The 19,586-nt window shown below is 34.7% G+C and overlaps 1 protein-coding gene across 6 annotated transcripts in view; it reads left to right on the top strand.

Moving 5' to 3' along the window:
* Window positions 1–19,586, top strand: part of ATP11B (ATPase phospholipid transporting 11B (putative)) — a 61,285-nt gene that overhangs the window by 22,322 nt on the left and 19,377 nt on the right. For all 6 annotated transcript variants that reach the window (XM_084291674.1, XM_084291678.1, XM_084291673.1 and 3 more), the window contains exons 8-27: window positions 93–140; window positions 889–953; window positions 1,524–1,605; window positions 2,926–3,076; window positions 5,640–5,837; window positions 6,067–6,225; window positions 6,524–6,696; window positions 7,090–7,158; window positions 8,103–8,176; window positions 8,263–8,366; window positions 8,505–8,686; window positions 9,383–9,586; window positions 9,845–9,998; window positions 10,931–11,033; window positions 12,167–12,312; window positions 13,485–13,544; window positions 14,426–14,553; window positions 15,309–15,447; window positions 18,531–18,596; window positions 18,877–18,980. In XM_084291674.1, the coding sequence (XP_084147800.1) occupies window positions 93–140; window positions 889–953; window positions 1,524–1,605; window positions 2,926–3,076; window positions 5,640–5,837; window positions 6,067–6,225; window positions 6,524–6,696; window positions 7,090–7,158; window positions 8,103–8,176; window positions 8,263–8,366; window positions 8,505–8,686; window positions 9,383–9,586; window positions 9,845–9,998; window positions 10,931–11,033; window positions 12,167–12,312; window positions 13,485–13,544; window positions 14,426–14,553; window positions 15,309–15,447; window positions 18,531–18,596; window positions 18,877–18,980 (2,409 nt within the window). The remainder of the gene's footprint in view (window positions 1–92; window positions 141–888; window positions 954–1,523; window positions 1,606–2,925; window positions 3,077–5,639; window positions 5,838–6,066; window positions 6,226–6,523; window positions 6,697–7,089; window positions 7,159–8,102; window positions 8,177–8,262; window positions 8,367–8,504; window positions 8,687–9,382; window positions 9,587–9,844; window positions 9,999–10,930; window positions 11,034–12,166; window positions 12,313–13,484; window positions 13,545–14,425; window positions 14,554–15,308; window positions 15,448–18,530; window positions 18,597–18,876; window positions 18,981–19,586) is intronic.

Raw genomic sequence — 19,586 nt, 5'->3', positions numbered from 1 at the left:
TTTTTTTGTTAATTGAGAAGGTTTTTTTTAATTTATTTTTATACTTTTGAGACTTTATGTAGATATTTCTGACATGTGGCCATCTTTCACAGATTTGTTGGAAGAATAACTATAAGTCAACAAATTGAGGAAATAGTACGGTAAGTAAAATTTTATAAGATTAGAGTAATGTTAAGAATTGGTGGTAACTGAACTATGAATATCAGAAAAGAGAGTCACTGAATAAACAAAAGTATGCATTTCGTATCACAATGTTATATGCTGTACTTTTATTTTCAGAGCAGTTTTTACAGTTAGGTGAACTGATGAAATAAATGTATTATTGTGGTGATAGATGTGAGGAGAAATAATCTGTGAAATTTTAGACATCTGCACTAGGATCCAGAACTTGTGTTATATTGTCTGTCCATCTAGGTTTTTACCTTTCTTTTACTGGTATGAATCTCTTTTGAACCTAGTAGACAGTTTCAGTTTGACAGAGAGATAGAAGAAAATAGGTAAAACAGCCAAACCTAAAATAGCACTTCTGGTGCATTGTGAGCTTGACAGGAATTTGGCCTACTGGCTCTTCAAATAACTTGCAGCTCTCTCTGAACCAGCCATTTAGTACATGTAGCTAGTCACTAATTATGGAATATTGAACACGGTGGTGGCAAGATGTGGTGACCTAAGAAGCTTTGAAAGGAAACTGAGAGCTCTGTGGAGATGTGTGGGTAATGTATAGAAAAGGAAAAAGAGGATTGAAAACACAGTAAAATGAGGGTGATGTTGGAGTTACTGTAGTGGGAATTTACTGGTGACATTGAATCTTTTTGTATATGATGTCATAAATTCCACAGAATATGGAACAACTCATTTTTAAACTCTGTTATGTCTGTTTCTTTTTAGACCTCTTGGGCCTGAAAGTCTCTTACTTCGTGGAGCAAGATTAAAAAATACTAAAGAAATATTTGGTTTGTAAAAACTTAAATATTTAAAAAGTGTTCTGTTCTTCAAAAGTGTTGATGAACTGAAGTTTAGTTCTACTTGCACAGAAGAAATTGTGATAATCTTGCTGACGGTGACCTGAGGGGATACGATTATAGATGAAAGTAATGCTATTATGCTAAAGAATCTTTGAGGATATAAAGTTCCAGCTCTACTCTATGAAAATATTTGAAGTGGTTTGATAAAGGAGTAATGTAACTTTAATGGTTAAGTGACTGATGTTGCTGTTACACTGTTCAAGACTTTCTCCTGAGATTTACTGTTCTGATTTCCATAAAATACATATTGAAGAGCAGTACAGTCATAATAATGCACAGCATTTTAATAGGTGCTAAAATTATTTCATAGTACTGTTTTACTATAGGAGAACACTGCAAATAATTATGAAATACCATCTCATCATTGTACTGAAGTAAATACAAAAGTGATAGCACCTCTTGATTTTTAAATTGCATCTCTTAAACAAAGTGAAAAAATCCATGAATTGTATATATGCAGAAAATCATGTATAACTCCTTTTCCTCCTTCATTCCCAGGTGTTGCAGTGTATACAGGTATGGAGACAAAGATGGCATTAAATTACAAGAGTAAATCTCAGAAACGGTCAGCAGTAGAAAAGTATGTTTATTTTCTCGTATCTTTCTTGTAGAAATGTTGCTTAGTCTTCTCTCATACATTTTAGAATCCTGACGATCTCATTGTTGGTTTGTAGGCAAGGGAAGGGAGGGTAATTGCTTTGCCTTCATTAGAGAGCTATAAATATAAAATAATTTTTGTGGTATTCTATCCTTTATTGTTTCTTTCAGTCATGTATACAAAGTTGAAATACCTAAGGTTAAGAAGATTTAAAGCAAGAAAAGTTAGTTTGGGAGGTTTGTTTTGTTTTTCTGAGATGTAGAAATCGTTTAATTGTAGGTGAAATGCTGTCTTGAACTAAGTGCTGGAAGCACTTCTCACAGCAGTTTTTCACAGCAGTTGCAGCCTCTGCTGTCTCTGCATCACTATTATAAGACTGCATCATGTCTTTAAAGAGTATGGACTGAATTCTTAATCACATACAAGTCTTTGTCCTGAATACTAGTATCTGATACAACAGGGAGATAGCTTTGTTTCATATATCTGCCTAGGCTATATCCTTTAAAATATGTTTTACAATGAACAAGTTGCAGGCTCGGTTTTTAAAAACTTTGCTTGTTGTAGATCTGTGGTAGATGTTACTATAATAAAAATGCATATGTTGAACTCAACAAACTATTTTAAAAGGAAAAGGAGTTTTGATATGTTGCCTTTCTACTAGTTATTTAAAAAAAAAAAAAAAGAGTACCTCCTGCTATTCTTTTACAAACATGAAATTCATTATGCTTCTATAGCCAGATACAGACAGATCTATAGGGTGCATCAGAAAAATTGCCATCAAAGCTAGGGGTGGAAAGGGTTGTAACATTCCAGAATATAAACCTGTTTGAAAGGTTACCCTGGTATAGCATGTTCTGGGTTAAATAATCGGATGGACAAAGAAGTGCTCTTCTAACTGAGGACAAAAGCTGCAGCCTTGGATTTCCACAGTGCTTTTTGTACTGCCTTCACAGCCTCACTAGATAGTCAGGGAAGAAGGGAATGGCTAGAAGAAGGATAAGTCAGCCCCCGGAATTTTGGAGAGCAGGTGTGACACAAGTCAGCTGTGGGTATATCCTTGCATCTTAATCTAGTCTTCCTGTTGGCTATATGTAAAGTGTGTATTAGTCAGACGTAGGATTTCTTTTCGTTCCTGCTGCTTGTTTGTCATACAGAAACTTTGGATCCTTATGAAACACAGGATAGTTTGTTTTGTTTTGTTTTTTAATTAAAAAGATAAATAAAAAGCGATCATTATGTTTATAGCTTGTCAATAAATGAAGCAAAATAAACTGAAATTTCATCTTTTTGGCCTTGTTCCAGGTCTATGAACTCCTTTTTGATTATTTATCTAATAATCCTCCTCTTTGAAGCCATTCTAAGTACTATTTTGAAGTATGCATGGCAAGCTGAAGAAAAATGGGATGAGCCTTGGTATAATGGAAAAACAGAGCATGAAAGGAACAGCAGTAAGGTAATGTATTTCTACCCAGTTTCATATCTGAGGAACTTTCAACTACTCGATACCAAATGAAGTATTTATTACGTCTCTATTCTTGGACATAGGTGTAACTACCACATGATCCACTTGTAAGTGTGTGTAATATTGTCTCCATATTTTTTGAAAGAGCATTCCTTGTACGTAGCCTCGCCCTTGCATAGAAAAATTTTACTTCTGTTACTAGTGGACTACTTTTTTAATGAAAAATCCAAGCTTTTGAAAATTTTGTTTTGTTAGAACATACTTCTGATATTTCGTGTTCTGGTTGCAGTTACTGTTCTTTTGGGTGCCTTTTGTTCATTCCTTAAATGAAAACAGGAGGAAGATGGCTGTTCCTGTGTATGTTCTGTTGCGGTGATTTCACAATTGAGTCATTTTGGATGTTCTGTGATGCTGAAATTGTTCAGGCAATTTCATAAGGCTCTAATTTTGCTCGGGCTCCTTCTTGCCTTCTCACTTTTATGTAGAAATTGAAGGGATACATTGAAGTGTTCCTTAAATCTGCAGTTCTGAGAAGCATGATTGGTTTTTTTTATTCGTTTTTTAGTTTTGTTTTGTAGTCATTCTGTACTTTCCTGTACTGTGGTTAATTCCTGATTTCTGTGTGTCTGCTTTCTTCCAAAGCAGTTCAGGAGCTGGCTGGAGCTAATTCTAAGAAGTAGAGGGTATTTTTAAAGCACAAAAGAGTTAGAAATCCAATTTCCACATGTGATGTGGTGTCAGATGTTTAATACTCCCTCTGTCTCCCAGGGAGTTGAGAATTAAATCTGTTCACTAGTTGCTTTATATGCTTAAAGGCCCAAATCCTAACTTAGAAGACTTCTGTTCTGCTTCACAAGCAGAGTGAAACTTACATTTAGTACATAATTGTTTGGAAAGGAAAAAAGAAGTAATTGGAGAATATTTCGGATTCCAGGACAGTGAAGAGTTTACTGGCACTCCTTTGTAATAGACAATTTTCTCAGAAGTGTGTAATGTAAACTTCTTAGTTTAACTGGAAAAATATCTTTGTGTCAATGCCATGTTTTATTTAAAATGGTTAGTTCAGATTTTTGATAGCTGTATTGATAACTTTTCAGTGCATTCTAAAATAATCTTACCTAAAAATATCACTACTGGAAAGCACTAAATGAATTCACAAACTTCCAGATTGTTTAGTCACTTTTCTTTTTAATACCTCCACCCACTTAAAGGACTTTAAACTGTTGAAGTAGTCAGTCAAGTAAATTTTTTTGCTCTTAATTTAAGGAGCCTTTTCAATTCAGAAGGCATAATGGGATAAGTATTTATGCAATCCTTTCATCCCCTTTGCCTTCAAGACCATACAGAGCCATCTATCTTTCTGCAATGTCACTCTCCTTTTATCATGTCTTTTTTCTCTCTTGCTTATTGTGTTCTTTCACAATCTTGCATTTCTCAGTATGCTTGCTAACTTTAGTCATTATCACTTCTCAGTATATCTTGTCTTGCGTGAATTATTGTTCTCGGTAGTTATCTATCTTTTATGTGTTAGTTTTGAAGATCTCAAAAAACTCAGCAGGTTCTGTGACTTGAGATCCCTCTATCATTGATACTGACTCTTATTAAGTAATTATAGCTACACTTCATAATTAGAAGAACAGATATTATTTACCTTAGTAAACTGTTGACTACTTTATACTATCTCCAAAATGTTCTCCTGCACAATATTATTGTTAAAGTTAAAAGGATTTGTCCTTGTTTCTCTAGTCTCTATTTTCTGTTCCATTATTCAAGTGGTGATAGGTGTCTTTCAAAAGTATAATTTAACTAATTTGTTGTACAAATGAGAAAGAGGGACCTTCAAGGAGACTGTAATGTTGCATTTAAAGTTTAAGGTTATCATACCTAAGAAAGAAATTCCTATCTTATTACATAGCTGTTTGCTTGAAGTATATGTATTGAATGCAAGGATTTTGAGAGGCATAAAGGAAATCTGTGCCACTGAAATCCACTCAGTCTCTTTCCTGTCATGTAGTCTAGGACACCCACTTCAATCAGGAATGTCAGTAAACAGAAATCTATGTCACTTTGCTGTTGTAAGCCAATAGTGAATAATTGCATATTTGCCTATGATAGTACAGAACGTCAGTTGTTTGGGTCTTGTCTTCACCATGTATGGTTTCTTAGAAAAGCCTGCGAACAGTGCCGTGTGATGGAACGTGATAGTTGTTCGGTCCCAGCTCCTTCAAGAGAGCTGTTTGAGTATAGAATCACCACTACAGTTAATATTAATTTACAGCCCTCTTGGTGTTCAGTAGAAAGGACAAAAACTAATGAACTTGAGAACTGAAACTGCCTAAGGCAGTCTTGCACCAGTTTGAAGGGCAACCTGCTGAGGTAACCTGTAAATGTCTGCATTGTCAATGCATTTGTTGTATCTCTCATTTAAGCTTGGGAACTTGGTCTCCTCTGGCTCTGGTTATTTGTCATTTTTCATACACTTGAAACATACCTAATCAACCGTGTTTTACCTGATAACTGCAGTAATCTTTATATTTTCTTTTTTCTCTCATAGATTCTGAGATTTATTTCAGATTTCCTTGCTTTTCTGGTACTTTACAATTTTATTATACCTATTTCACTTTATGTGACTGTTGAGATGCAGAAATTTCTTGGATCTTTTTTTATTGGCTGGGATCTTGACCTCTATCATGAAGAAACAAACCAGAGAGCACAAGTAAATACTTCAGACCTCAATGAGGAATTGGGACAGGTATATCTTCTTTTTAACTTCTATTTATTTTAACTGCCATTTTCTACTTCTCTTTTAATAAGAAAAATCATTATTGTAGACTTTTTATTAATAGTGCCTTAATATCTGATTAACTTGAAAGTAATATATCTGATTTTATGGCAGAAATCTAAATTCTTACATGGTCAAACAACAGCAGCAAGTATACGCAACTGCACATCTGTTTTTTTTTGTTTTTATTTTATAAAAGGTAGAGTATGTGTTTACAGACAAAACCGGTACATTAACTGAAAATGAGATGCAGTTTCGGGAGTGCTCCATTAATGGCATAAAGTACCAGGAGGTCAATGGTAAACTAACACCAGAAGGGTTTTCTGAAGATTCTCCAGATGGAAATATGCATAGTTTGGTAAGACTCCTACTTGCCTCCTCTCCCAACTCTCCCCTCATTAGGCATTTTAGGTAGAAAGGATCTAGTACTAGCATTAAATGTAATAATCTTAAAATGAAAATATGAATTTCAGAATGGTTTGAAGCTATTAAGTGTTACTGAACACCTCATATTTATTAAGTAGGTAGAGATGTGATTATTTGACAAGGAATACTTGACGTTTTTTTTTAATTCTAAACATCTTTTTTTTCTGAAATACGTTCAAAACTGGGTTGATATCTAAATATTACAAATAATCCTTTTTCCTTTCTTACAGATGAAAGAGGAAGAACTCTTCTTGAAAGCAGTTTGTCTTTGTCATACAGTACAGATCAATGCAGATCAAACAGATGGTGCTGATGGTCCCTGGCATGCCAATGGAATAGCATCCCCTTTGGAGTATTATGCTTCTTCACCAGATGAGAAAGCTTTAGTTGAAGCAGCAAGCCGGTGAGTTTTAATGCCAAAGTTATGTACTGAAAAAATTGCCTACTAGGGCAGGCGATTTTTTTACTCAAAGCAAACTTAAAAATTTCTCAGAGAAGCTCTAAAGCCCAAGACCTGTTACTGTTCATTTATTATGAAAACATACAAAAACAAAATGCATGAAAATCTAGGGATATTGTAATGTATGATTAGAAATGTTTATGGGAAATCCTTGAGAAATTAAAGTGGGTGGAGTATGTTGCTGTTAAAGTACTGTATAAAGAGAACACAAACATGTATCTCCTTTATTTTTTTATTATTATTATTATTTTATTTCTGTTACCATTTAGTAACCAAGAGGCATTACATGTACATTTCTACAGTGCCACGTAAATGTCTATTTTCTTCTCCGTTTAGGGTTGGAGTAGTATTTACTGGAACTAGCGGGGACAGCATGGAAGTAAAAAGTCTTGGAAAACCAGAAAGGTAATCTTTTTAAAAATAAATAAATTTAAAAATCCTTTTCTCTTTTGAAGAACGTAACAATGGTAAAGATAAATGTAATGTCTCTGTCTTAATCCTCTCTCTTGATAAGAAAACCTTGCGTTTCCCCAACATACTGTCTTTAATGCTTTTCCCTTAATTGTCTTCAAGACAGCTTGCATCTTATTCCTTACCAATTGAAATTGAGATGCAAGAATTTTGTGTTACTCTACACAGTTCCTCTGTGTAGTTCTATAACAGTTTTGCATCTTTGCCCATTCCTCAAAATTGGGACTCTACTAGAGCTTAATAAATAAAGAAGTATTAGGTTTTTTATTCAACTCTAATAATGTGCTTTCAGCTCTAGAAATTCCCAGAATCAGCTGTGCTGGCAAGTCTAACACATGCATAATCCAATTACATCTTTAAACTTTCCCCATATTAGTAGAAATATTATTGCTAATTGTATATCTGCAGTATGTCATAACAGCTCTTCTCTGTATGATCTGGGTCAGTAGCCAGTACTTCCAGGTTTTATCAGGGAAAATGCACTCTTTTGACTGTGTAGAAAGAAAATGGAATTTTCAAAGTTACACTTGGAGTAATGATAAAAATATAAAGAAATACGTAGGAGATGATTTGTACTCTCCAGATGCAAAGCCTAGTATTTAGGAAATAAAATTCCTATCGGTAGAACCTTTTATCTTTCTGGAATAGAATTATATATATGAAGTAATGAAAACCAATCAATTTCAGAAATGCAGATAACAGTGATTGCTGCTCAACTCAGAGTATTAATTGTAAGGTTTCTATATAAAATGACACTTTGGGAAAAGCTCCAGGTATAAGTGTCTATTTATGGTTGTAAGTAATAAGTAATTATATGTAAAAATTGATTTCTGTAAATGTTTTCTTTCCTATCTCTCTCCTATTAAAACAAAACAAAGGTATAAGTTGCTTCATGTTTTGGAGTTTGATCCGAATCGCAGACGAATGAGTGTCATTGTAGAGAGTCCATCAGGTAAGTGATCAGAAGTTAACACAGCTGCAATTAAGAACTTCTTAAATACTATGTATTCTTAATTTCTACTCTATTTTACTTTTTAGGAGAAAAACTTTTATTCACAAAGGGAGCAGAATCTTCTATTCTTCCTCGTAGTAAGAGTGGAGAAATAGACAAAACAAGGGTACACGTGGATGAATTTGCTTTGGTAAGTGTAGACATGCCACCCAGCTGACTGGAAGAAAATTCTTCTGATACAGATTCTGTGACTTGAACAAATTGCAAGTGACATGTTGTTAGACTGGAATCTAGTCTACTCTGAATGTAGTCTTTTATTTTCTCACAGAAAGGACTAAGAACTCTGTGTGTAGCCTATAGAAGATTCACACCAGAAGAATACCAGGAAATTTGCAAACGCCTTCATGAGGCAAGGACTGCTTTACAACAACGGGAAGAAAGATTAGCAGATGTATTCAACTTCATAGAAAGGGATCTGGAATTACTTGGAGCTACAGGAGTAGAAGACAAGTATGCAATGGAGTTTCTGCTAACTACGTTTGAAAACATAGCAAACTTAGGATTTATTACTGTGTTACGATGTGTGCTGCGAAAAACTGTCCTGCCAATGCCAGAAGTTCTGTGCTACTTTTGTTTAGTGTGTTTACCACTCTTTTTGGATTGAGGAACACTGAAAACGTGTTGTACAAACTGATTTTGTCATTATAAGAATTAAAAAATGAACTTCATTAGGAGACATTTAATGAATATGAAATAAAGTCAGAATAATTTGAGTAAATGTTAAGCATAGTACCTAATTCCTTGGGAAAACTTTGATGTGTAGTTACTTTACAAAGTATACACATACCTGTGTATACAGCAGAATGTCTTGTAATTCAGAGAGTGTATTATATGTTGGAATTTACAATGGAGAACTTAGTTTTTCATGCAGTACAGACAGTAATTGTTACAAACTGTAACAGTGCTTAATTTAAATTAAGATATGCTTATTACAAATTTTTTAGCGCTTAGAAATATTGAAGTTCAGGTTTTGTTTTATGAAGGCCTTTATTGTATTGCTTGTAAGAGAATATCATCTATTAGACTAGTTTACCAATGATACATATTTTCAAAATGTGGTCTTTAATCATCATGACAGTGATGTTACAGTGTGAGTTCTTTTTTATAAAGTGTTCGATTGGTTATTTAAGATTTTCTTGTTTCTAGACTGCAGGAGAAAGTCCAAGAAACGATAGAAGCACTCAGATTGGCTGGTATCAAAGTGTGGGTTCTCACTGGAGATAAGCACGAAACAGCTGTTAGTGTCAGTTTATCATGTGGACACTTTCATAGAACCATGAACATCCTCGAACTTGTGCAGCACAAATCAGACAGTACATGCGCAGAGCAACTGAGGCAGCTAGCCAAGAGGTAAAGTACCTGAGATGTCATTATCTCTGTGATGGTCTTAACTTCATTTTCTTTGATTTTCAAATTTTGTGGGAATCACTTTCTGCCTAACATGTGAAGATGCTTTTTTTTTTTCTTACCGCTAATTTTTTTCCCTTTTATAATAGACTTAAAGAAGCAGTCTGTCTAAAAGGTTAACTTCTGTTTATTGCATGAGCAATTGCATAGTTTGTGACAAAATTTAACCAATTGAAAATCAACTTTTTTGTCCCTGAATAGAATAAAGGAAGACCATGTTATTCAGCACGGACTGGTTGTGGATGGGACCAGCCTCTCTCTTGCACTCAGGGAACATGAAAAACTGTTCATGGAAGTTTGTAAAAACTGTTCTGCAGTGTTGTGCTGTCGCATGGCACCCCTTCAGAAAGCAAAGGTAAGGTTATAGTCAGCTTTGTCCTGTAAGTACTTTTATAATGCTGTCTTAGAGGCAAGGATTTCTGGAGATTGTTTCTGGTTGCCTTTTGTGTGACTTTTGAACCCTTCTTCAATTCAGCTGGAGTAGTTAGCTCAAGAGTTTTGACATGCAGTTGTGAAAATTTGCAAATGGACAGAGAAGAGAGTCAAACTGTCATGGTGGAGTGGAGTAAGAAAGCTACTGCTTTACAGAACACTCGAGAGGCTGATTAAAAGTTGGCTTTCTGCATAACCTGTACAGTTTTGTATTGCATGTTCCATCACAAACTAAAGGCTAGATGAAAGATTCATGAGGCTGTACAGAAAAATACACTGCTCTATAGATTAAAAATAAAAAATGAACCAAGTTTGAGGAGGAAGTAGAAGGGAAAGGAAGCTGACGCCTAGTCTTCAGGAGAAGTTTGCCTTAATGCTCTCTTCCTCTAAGACCATTTTTATTTCACACGTAATTAATGTTACTCAAATACAGATCAGACAAAATTCAAACTCAGATTTTGTGATTTTTTTTCAATTCCAGAAAGCAAAGCTGTAAATAGATACAATATTCCTTCTTTCTTTTTGAAACGTTCTCTTTTCATGTTGTTTCTCTTCCTTCTTTTGTGACTAATATTCAGTCATACCTCAATTCTAGTATTTTTAAATATGTTATACTTTTAGCTTAGCTGTATGTTTTAGAGGATTTTCCTGTGTATTTCCAGTAATACTAAACCTCTGAAAGGCCAGCGTTGCCCAATCTGTTTTTTTACCTTGCAGAAAAATAAAAAGGCAGCTTTTTACCTTAAAGCACTAGAAAACCCTTGTATGAGATGCTAGATATGCAAAAAAGAGCAGGTTGTTTTATTGTAGAAAGATGGTCCGATTCTAAAAGATTTTGCCTTTTTTTTTTTCCAGGTAGTGCGACTGTTAAAAACATCTCCAGAAAAACCTATAACGTTAGCGATTGGTGATGGTGCTAATGATGTGAGCATGATACAAGAAGCACATGTTGGCATAGGTAAATTACTTCTGTCACAAGAGATAAAGGCAAATAAGATGAAAATTTTAGTAGACAAATTGATGATGAAGTGTGTTTATAAGCAGATAAAATTCTAATGCTTCTACCCCTGTGAATAATCAGGCATTAATCTGAGTCATCTGTTGTTGCAGAGATTTGGTGAAATTTGAAATGCAAGGCTGTTTGTTTTTCAGTCTTAAATTTATTGTGTAGTCTACCAATAATCAGAAGTCATGCTTAAACATTGTCTTAAGAACAGCAGAGATTCTCTTAACCAGAATCTCAGAAGTACTCTGCTTCAGACATTGGAAGTGGACATATCTTATTGAGGTCATTGTCAGTTCCTAAGTTCCTGTGTAAACTTTACATTCAAACCTTTCTTTGCTCAATGCTTCCGATGTTTGCACTGTGTCTGTATCATTCTAGAATTGCTATTTGTGTCTAGGTTGTCTCTGTGGTAAAGGCTTTCATTACATTTCTTGAGAGGCTGTTACTGATTCTCAGTTAACTTCTCTGTTTATTTGCTTTCTGTTATCTAGTGTGAAGGTTTTTTAAACTTTTCTGCTGAGTTGTATAACTCAATATAAAATTTTATTTTGTTTTCAATATGTATAACTGAATACCTGTCACAAAAAAAAAAAAGTGTTTTGGTGTTACCTTTAACAAATACCATCCAACAAAATTATTAATGCTGAAGGTTCTTAAATAAGAGCTTGGTACAACAGGCTGTTGAGTCTGTTGCCGTTTTGATTAAAAATGTGTAAGTAATATTTAGTTGTGGCAGTGATTTTTAAGACTGTGGGTATAGCCTGTCTGAGGAGGTTACGGTCCAGTAGCAGATGATACTTTATTATATTTTTAAGTATATTTTTTAAGTCTATTTTTAAGTATAGTTTATGGTGGTTTTTTAATTGGATCATCATTAAACTAGCATTTTCCCTAGGTTGGATCAAGAGTAATGCCTTAGTTTGACACTTCTTCAAATCTTTAGTTATGTTGAAGTATAGAATAAGAGAACTATGTCTTTAGATGTAGGTTAGATATATGCACATGTATGTTGTTTTTTTAAATAACAACAATTCATTTTGATCATGTTTAACCTGTCTTTTGTTTTTGTATCCCAAATATTATAGGAATCATGGGCAAGGAAGGAAGACAAGCTGTAAGAAATAGTGACTATGCAATAGCACGGTTTAAATTCCTCTCCAAGTTGCTTTTTGTTCATGGACACTTTTACTATATTAGAATAGCAACCCTTGTACAGTACTTTTTTTATAAGGTAAGTGTTCACAGTGTGTGACAGTGAACTTCATAGAAAACCATGTATGTATTTCCCAGCAAGAAATTTGTTTTAGATTTAACATTTTTGTTGGGAACAAATGAAATTAGCCCATTTAAACGTGTTTTCTGTTGTTGATGTTTCTACAACCAAATGCAGTTACAAACCAAATGCAGGTTTTTAACTGTGAAATTCCTTAGTATTTCCACTAGAAGTAGGTTTTAAATACCTCAGTGAGTTCACCTAGTGTGGGAGACAGATACTGTTTGCTTGCTGAAAGCAGTAGTGCTAGCTTGAAATTAAATGCCTTCTTTACCAAGATATTAAAGTACAACCTTTTTGTTTACTGATTTTTAAAATTAACTAAATACATTTATTTTCAAAGGAAAAAAGAAAGCAGGAAATATGTGAGGGAGGGAAGGACCTGCAGAGAAGCATGTGGGGAGAGAACATGGTCTTTGCCTTAAGGAAAAGGCTCACCTTAAGGAAATTTAACAGTCCCAGCCTTGACTTAAAAAAAAAAATCCCGAGGTGAAACAGGCCAAGGAAAATATGCACCAGCAACCAAGTTATCTCTGGATGCCTCTTGGGGTTTTATAGACTTGGAGCAGCAGGGAGCATGAGCAAAATATTGGAGGGAAAAGTTGGTGTTTGGAAGCCTGGGAGCTCAGTCCTGGGCTGGAGTGCTTAAAACTCAAAACTAATAGCTTTTTTTTTGTGTGTGTGTTGATCATCAGGCATAAGTGAAAAACAAAACAAAAACCTTACCTCACTATCAGACTAGCTATTATAGGTATTAGGAAAAATTTATTTGCCATGAGGGTGGTCAAACATTGAAACAGGCTCCCTGGTGAGGTGGTAAACACCCCAGACCTGTCAGTGTTTGAGGCGTTTGGGTAATGCCCTTAGTAATGTGCTTTAACTTTTGGTTAGCCCTGAAGTGGTCAGGCAGTTGGTGATCATCAGGCACTTGATGATCCTTGTAGGTCCCTTCCAACTGAACTATTCTATTCTAATCTAAATTTATCTGTAATTCTAGCGTTGGCCGCTAAGCCACATTTTTGTCTTCTAACCACGTATTTTTACTCGCTTGCAAGAGTTAGCAATTTCTTTTGGGAACTGTAAGGCATATGCTGAAGGGTTAATTATTTCATTCACTTCTTGTTTTTCAGAATGTGTGCTTTATTACACCACAATTTTTATATCAGTTCTTCTGTTTGTTTTCACAACAAGTAAGTATAGGATGCCTTATAGCTTGTGTATGAGAATCTCAGGTAAATAACTAAAAAAAACTATGAAATATTCTTTCCTCATCGAAAGCAAGTGTATTTGGTGATATTTTTTTTTCAACTTAGTACTGCTGATGAATGAATCTCTCACTGTTAGGCAATTCATACGAATGAAAAGAAAGTTGCACATGTAAGATTTTTTTACTGAGCTCTCTGTAAGAGCTTTTTGTTCAGTTTGGATGCAAAGATGCTGTCAAACTGGTGTGTCATTCGTTAAATGGCTGTTGTTTCTTTTCCTCCAGAGAAATTATAAATCATTAGTGAAGTTCAGGATATTTTGGCCTATATCTTTCAAGTTTGCTTGACTAACTGCTGGGCTTCTGTTTCCCACAATTAAAATAAATGTATATGTGATTATATATAACCATATTTTTGATGAGTATAACTCTTTTTTATTCACCTATTTTCTGTAGGAACAGGAGAGGGTTCTTTGCTTCAATGTAAATTTAAGTTTCAGGCTGTTGACTGTAAAAATTACATATATACCATAATAAAACTTTCTTTTAGCAGCTTTATGTACTTTGAGAGTACTTTAAAAGGTTTGTAAGTTTTAAAGTTCTTCTGCATGCTTTTCTTCTGATATTGGCAAATTAATTGTTTCATGGAAAAGGTAGAGTACATAAAAGCACCACAGATGTAAAATTCAATAAAAATCTAGATTAATTTTTCTGTTTGACAGCTCGATGTTACTAGATCATTATGTTAATATAGCTTTTTTCTACTCAGTAAATTTATGTGATTAAATGATTTGCTTCTGCTGTTGATTTTAATAAATATGAACAACTCTTCACATTTCTCAAAATAATTTTTATTTCCATTTTCAGACACTCTATGACAGTGTATACCTGACCTTGTACAATATTTGTTTCACTTCCTTGCCTGTCCTCATCTACAGTCTTTTTGAACAGCATGTGCATCCGCATGTATTACAGAGTAAACCTGTGCTCTATCGGTATGTATATCCTACATACATCGCAACAGCAGCATACCATTTAGAACAGTGACATCTGTAGAAGTCTGAACTTGCTACTATGCATTCCTTTTATCTGTAATTTATGCAATTTTCAATAATTATCCTCAAGAGAGGAAGTACTGCACCTACAGTTAAGCAAAATTAGTATTTTAAAGAGAAGTATCTTTTTATGTTAGCCATGTTAAAACTGGAAGAGTTGAATACTTGGTCAACTTATATGATTGGCGGCCTTCTCCTGCATTGCCTGGAGAAGGTGAAAAATACTCAAACATGAAAAATGAAGAACTAAGATACAATAGTTAAGGAATCACTGCAAAAATGCTTTTCTAAGAGGGGAATTGTTTTCCTGTGGAATTAGATATCCTCCCAGTGGTAGAATGTTGCACTGCATACCACTGGAAGAAAGACTTCTTCTAGACAGGATAATGGGCAAGTATCAGATCTGGCTATTTCTTCTCTTACAATTCCACATGTAAGGAGAATTCTAGTTTGTGCTAGTTTGAATTTGACCCATAAGACAAAATTTACGTTGATGATCCCTGCATAAGCAGAGTCATCTCTGAGTTCTTTTTGCTCATAATTTACATAATTTTTCTTTCGTATGTTGACATTCATTAAGCATATCTTGGTGCAGTTGAGAGATACATTTATTCAAAGCAGTAGCAGTTATGTAGTATGAATAGCTGATGGGTTATAAAAAGACAATCTGAAATCCGAAATCTTTATTTCTGCAGAGACATCAGTAAAAATGCTCATCTAGGCTATAAACCATTTCTTTACTGGACGATCTTGGGCTTCTTTCATGCATTTATTTTCTTTTATGGCTCGTATCTTCTAATGGGAGAAGACACTTCGCTGCTGGGAAATGGCCAGGTAAAATGTCATGAGGATTGTTCTCTGATTGTATTTTTTGGTGATATTTTGTAATACATATATTTTTTTTTAATTCAAAATTGTCAGAAAAAATCTAAGATGTTTTTGATTTTATTAACTGTATAAATACCAAAGATGCTTTACCATTCATCGTGTGTGCTCTCAATATTTTGAAGACAATAACTAATTTAATGAAATCATCAAATACTGATTTGAACTCTTGTGTTTTAATGATGTCAAAGTTGAGAGGAAAAGTCATGTTAAAAAAAAAAACAAACACTTCAGATGAAACCATTAGATTAATTAAGGTTGGAAAGCCTTTACAATTCTGCTTTCTCGTCAGACCAGTTTAGAACAACCTGAATCTTGGTTACTCATAAAACTGTTATGGGTAGTGATACAAAAGTCATTTGCATCACGCCTTATGCTGTTCTTACTACTGACATGAGGTGTGTGCTGATTTTCATGTAGCCTTTGGTAGTGTTGCAAGTTACGGCACTTGGTCTAAAAATAGCTTTATGTTGTATTCACACTGGTCTGCTGATGATAGCTTGTGCCCATTCCCTTAGGAAGCTTAGCATGGAAAAGGGTTTCCATGTAATGGTGAGGAGGCAATGGTCAAAAATTGAACTGAGTGACTAAAATCAGAGAGCATGTGAACTGGTCGTTAACATCCTTGCAGAGAAAAGAGCAATAAAAGGGGGAATGAAACAGCTGTCTGGAGTACCTATTTCATCATGAGATGCTATTGAAGAACCTTAATGTGGTTGTGCTTCAGACTAAAACGTCTTTCATAACTGAGGTGTGGATGTCCTCTGCTGTCATTTATTACAAGCTGTGTGACTTTGAAATACTTGTGAGTTGGTAAAGGACCTTCAGTATTTATCTAATGAAGTACTTCTGTGCTATGAGTCAGTGCGTTTCTGAGCATCTGTCTTAGTTGTCAAGGCACCTTACTTCAAAACTGCTTAGTGAACATCTACAAAGCAGAAAGATGCTTTTTAACATCGTATATAATAACAATTGTTTAGTTTAGGGAACTGATTATATTCTGTAAAGCTAAACTAAGTGTTAGTGCAGTCTTTATGGAGAAGGTTCTCTTATTGTTTCTTGTACAAACTAATCTCTCAACTGAATGAGAATCTTTGAAGTACAGCTTTCACATGCACTCTGGCTTTTCACATTTTCTGTGATGTGACCTAAAAAAAAGTCTTTAGTATGTATTTCAAGATACTCTACTTTCTGTGGGCTTGCTAAAAGATGCTTATTTGAACAGGTAGAATTAGTTATGGCCTAAAATAAGTTGCAAGTAGTATGTGCCTGAAAAAGCCACGAGTTAAGGGCAAGAGAAACTTGTATACTGTTGAAGTGCTTTCTTGTAATAGTCCTCAAGAAATGATCACTTTACACAAATGTGTGATACAATACAGTGATATATCCTATCCTAAGGCAATGAGCCAGCAATTAGCCTTATTTTTTCATTCTGAGTTCCAAGTTTGGAGCAAAGCAGAAGAGAACAGTACATAATTTTTTAATGATGGTGGTTTGTTAGGCTTACATCAACACATTGCGCAACAACTTGATCTTTTAGTTCTTTTTTCTCCCCCCTTTTTCATGCTGTGCATGTCGTCAGCTATTGAAACCTAACAGGCAAATGGTAAGAGCGTAGAAGAGGAGGAGATACAAAGTATTGTATCTGTTACTTCACAGGATTAAAGGATGCAGCATCCACAGTGTAAATGTGTTCAAAAATAAAATGGTGGCAAGAATCTGTTCATGTTTTCATTCTAACTCCGTGACCGTTTTAGAACAGTGTTAACAAAGACACTTTCTTTCACAGGTCACTCTGAAGCAGTAGACTAATTTTATTTCAAGATTATTATTGCAGCAATTAATAGCAAGCATGCTGTTAAATGCTTCATATTTACCTTTTACACCAAAATAGGCTTCACAAGATGCATTTCAACAAAGATTTGTAAAATTGTCCGTAAATCCAGACTTACAGCTGCCTTAACTTTTCACCCATGTATAAAGATGAGAAAAGCAGTTGTGAGATCTCTGATAAGGTGGTTGGGATTTTTTTTTATTTTTATTTTTTGTCAGAGCTCTGTAACAAGGACTACAACTGTGCAAAACCCTTTTCATGCCCCTGTGCTGTACTAACCAGTCCAATCTAGGATGACTTTGCCTGTCTGCATGTAGTCCCTTTGTCCGTGCTTGCTTAGTTTGTTACTGGTAAATAATGAGGTGAGGGTTTGTTCATTTTTAGTATGGTATTGATTGAAAAATAAATAAATGAAAAAGCAGTCTTTCGTTTCGGTATTGGGACTGCTTGCAACAGCAGAGTAGTTGGACGTGTATAGAGTGGCGTGTGTCTGAGTAGCATGTGGGTAGAGAGAATACAAACTCACATCCCCGCTTGGTGTCAGAGCTGAGATTTCGTTGTTGTAGAACTTGTTCAGAGTTTTGATAGTCTAACTTATGTGGGCAAGAGAATACAAAAGTGACTGATACAGCATTTTAGAATTGAAACTTCATTTTGTGTTCACTAGCCTTGAAACAAAGTGTCTTTTCCTTATCATTTTCCTTGAAAACTATAATGGCACCATTATTTTTGAATTGTAAAATTGTGCTTGGGAAAAATGTGAACTTACAGGTGATGCTGCATGTTGAAAACTGTCTGAAAATGTTAAAACTGTAAGTGTTTTGCAGTTATGTTAAAGTGAATACCTTCTACCTGATATTTTTGTTCAGATGCTTACATTTAATCAATCAATTTGTATCTTCATTTTCCTGTCATTTCATGTAATTATTTTGAGCTTTCTTCATTCACATAGCCTTTATGGTGACTTGTTTTGAACCAGGAAGGAAGATGACTTGTAGAATGTTAATTTTGCTCCTATCATAAGCTCTATTTTTTCTAGTAGTTTGTTTTGTGTCCTTCTTTTTCATGATACAAGCTTTGTCCACAGATTTGTTTTATTAGTATAGCAGACTTGAGAAAATTCTAACTTTCCATGAATGCTTTGGCCGATCATTTTTATTACTAATACTAATTTATTTTTGCCTTGCCACTTTCTTAGATGTTTGGAAACTGGACATTTGGTACTTTGGTCTTCACCGTTATGGTTATAACTGTTACGATGAAGGTATGTTACCATAATCTCCGTTTTGATACATAGGCAACTATGTAATTGAACAATAATTTAAAATAGCTTTAAAAGTTATATGGAAGTAACTGATTCTTAAGAATTCCAGAGAAGAGGTTATTATTTTGGTTTCAAAGGTGCTTTTGCATGTTACAATAATATTTAGTTTTAGCACAAGTGCAGTTCACAAGCATGATCAAATGACTTCAGACCAGTATTTGTCATTTTCTGTGAAGTGTGAGGAGAAAAATGAAATTTATTGAAGTTATCTTTGTTTCAGATGGCACTAGAAACTCACTTCTGGACATGGATAAACCATTTTGTTACTTGGGGATCCATTGTATTTTATTTCATATTCTCCTTATTTTATGGGGGAATTATCTGGTGAGTTATTTTTTCTTCCTTTCTATAGGACATGTGATAAATGAAATCATGAAAGAACACAGGTATTACGTTTTACCATGTTGCTCTGAATTTTGTGGCAGGTGTTGAAAAAATGTAGTTCTAAGCTTACTGAGGCCATTTACGTTTTGCGATTCTTTTAGAAATGGGAGCCATGTTGCTAAACTGTGATGTGCTCAAGGACAGGGATTACTTGTCTCTGACAGTCTGAGACTAAAAAATAGAAATGCCTTTAGAAAAGTACATAGGGTTCCCAGAAGGTTTTGTGTAGAAGGCAAATGCAATAGAAATGATGATGCTGGTAAATCAGTAAAGTGATACATTTTCGCTTGTGTTTGGGGGGCTTGGAGCTATAGGACATTGAGTGATTTTCTGCAACATAGTTTAAAACAGATCATTTTCCTCTGAAGTTGGGTACCCTCTGTCCTCGGTGTTTCTTTGTAGGCCAGGTCCAGGAGATTGCTAATGTTCTTGGACAGCAAACGGTTGTACCTCTGTATCCTAAGAGACTTGTTGCTTGACATATTTTAGGATACACTTGAGCTTGCCTGTACTGTACTGTTGTTTCTAGAAGTTCCTTATAATAAT

Source organism: Netta rufina, assembly GCF_964035555.1.
Source record: "Netta rufina genome assembly, chromosome: 9".
In the NCBI taxonomy this organism is placed as follows: domain Eukaryota; kingdom Metazoa; phylum Chordata; class Aves; order Anseriformes; family Anatidae; genus Netta; species Netta rufina.
The sequence above is the reverse complement of the archived record's forward strand: the minus strand, read 5'-3'. Positions and strand labels throughout refer to the sequence as shown.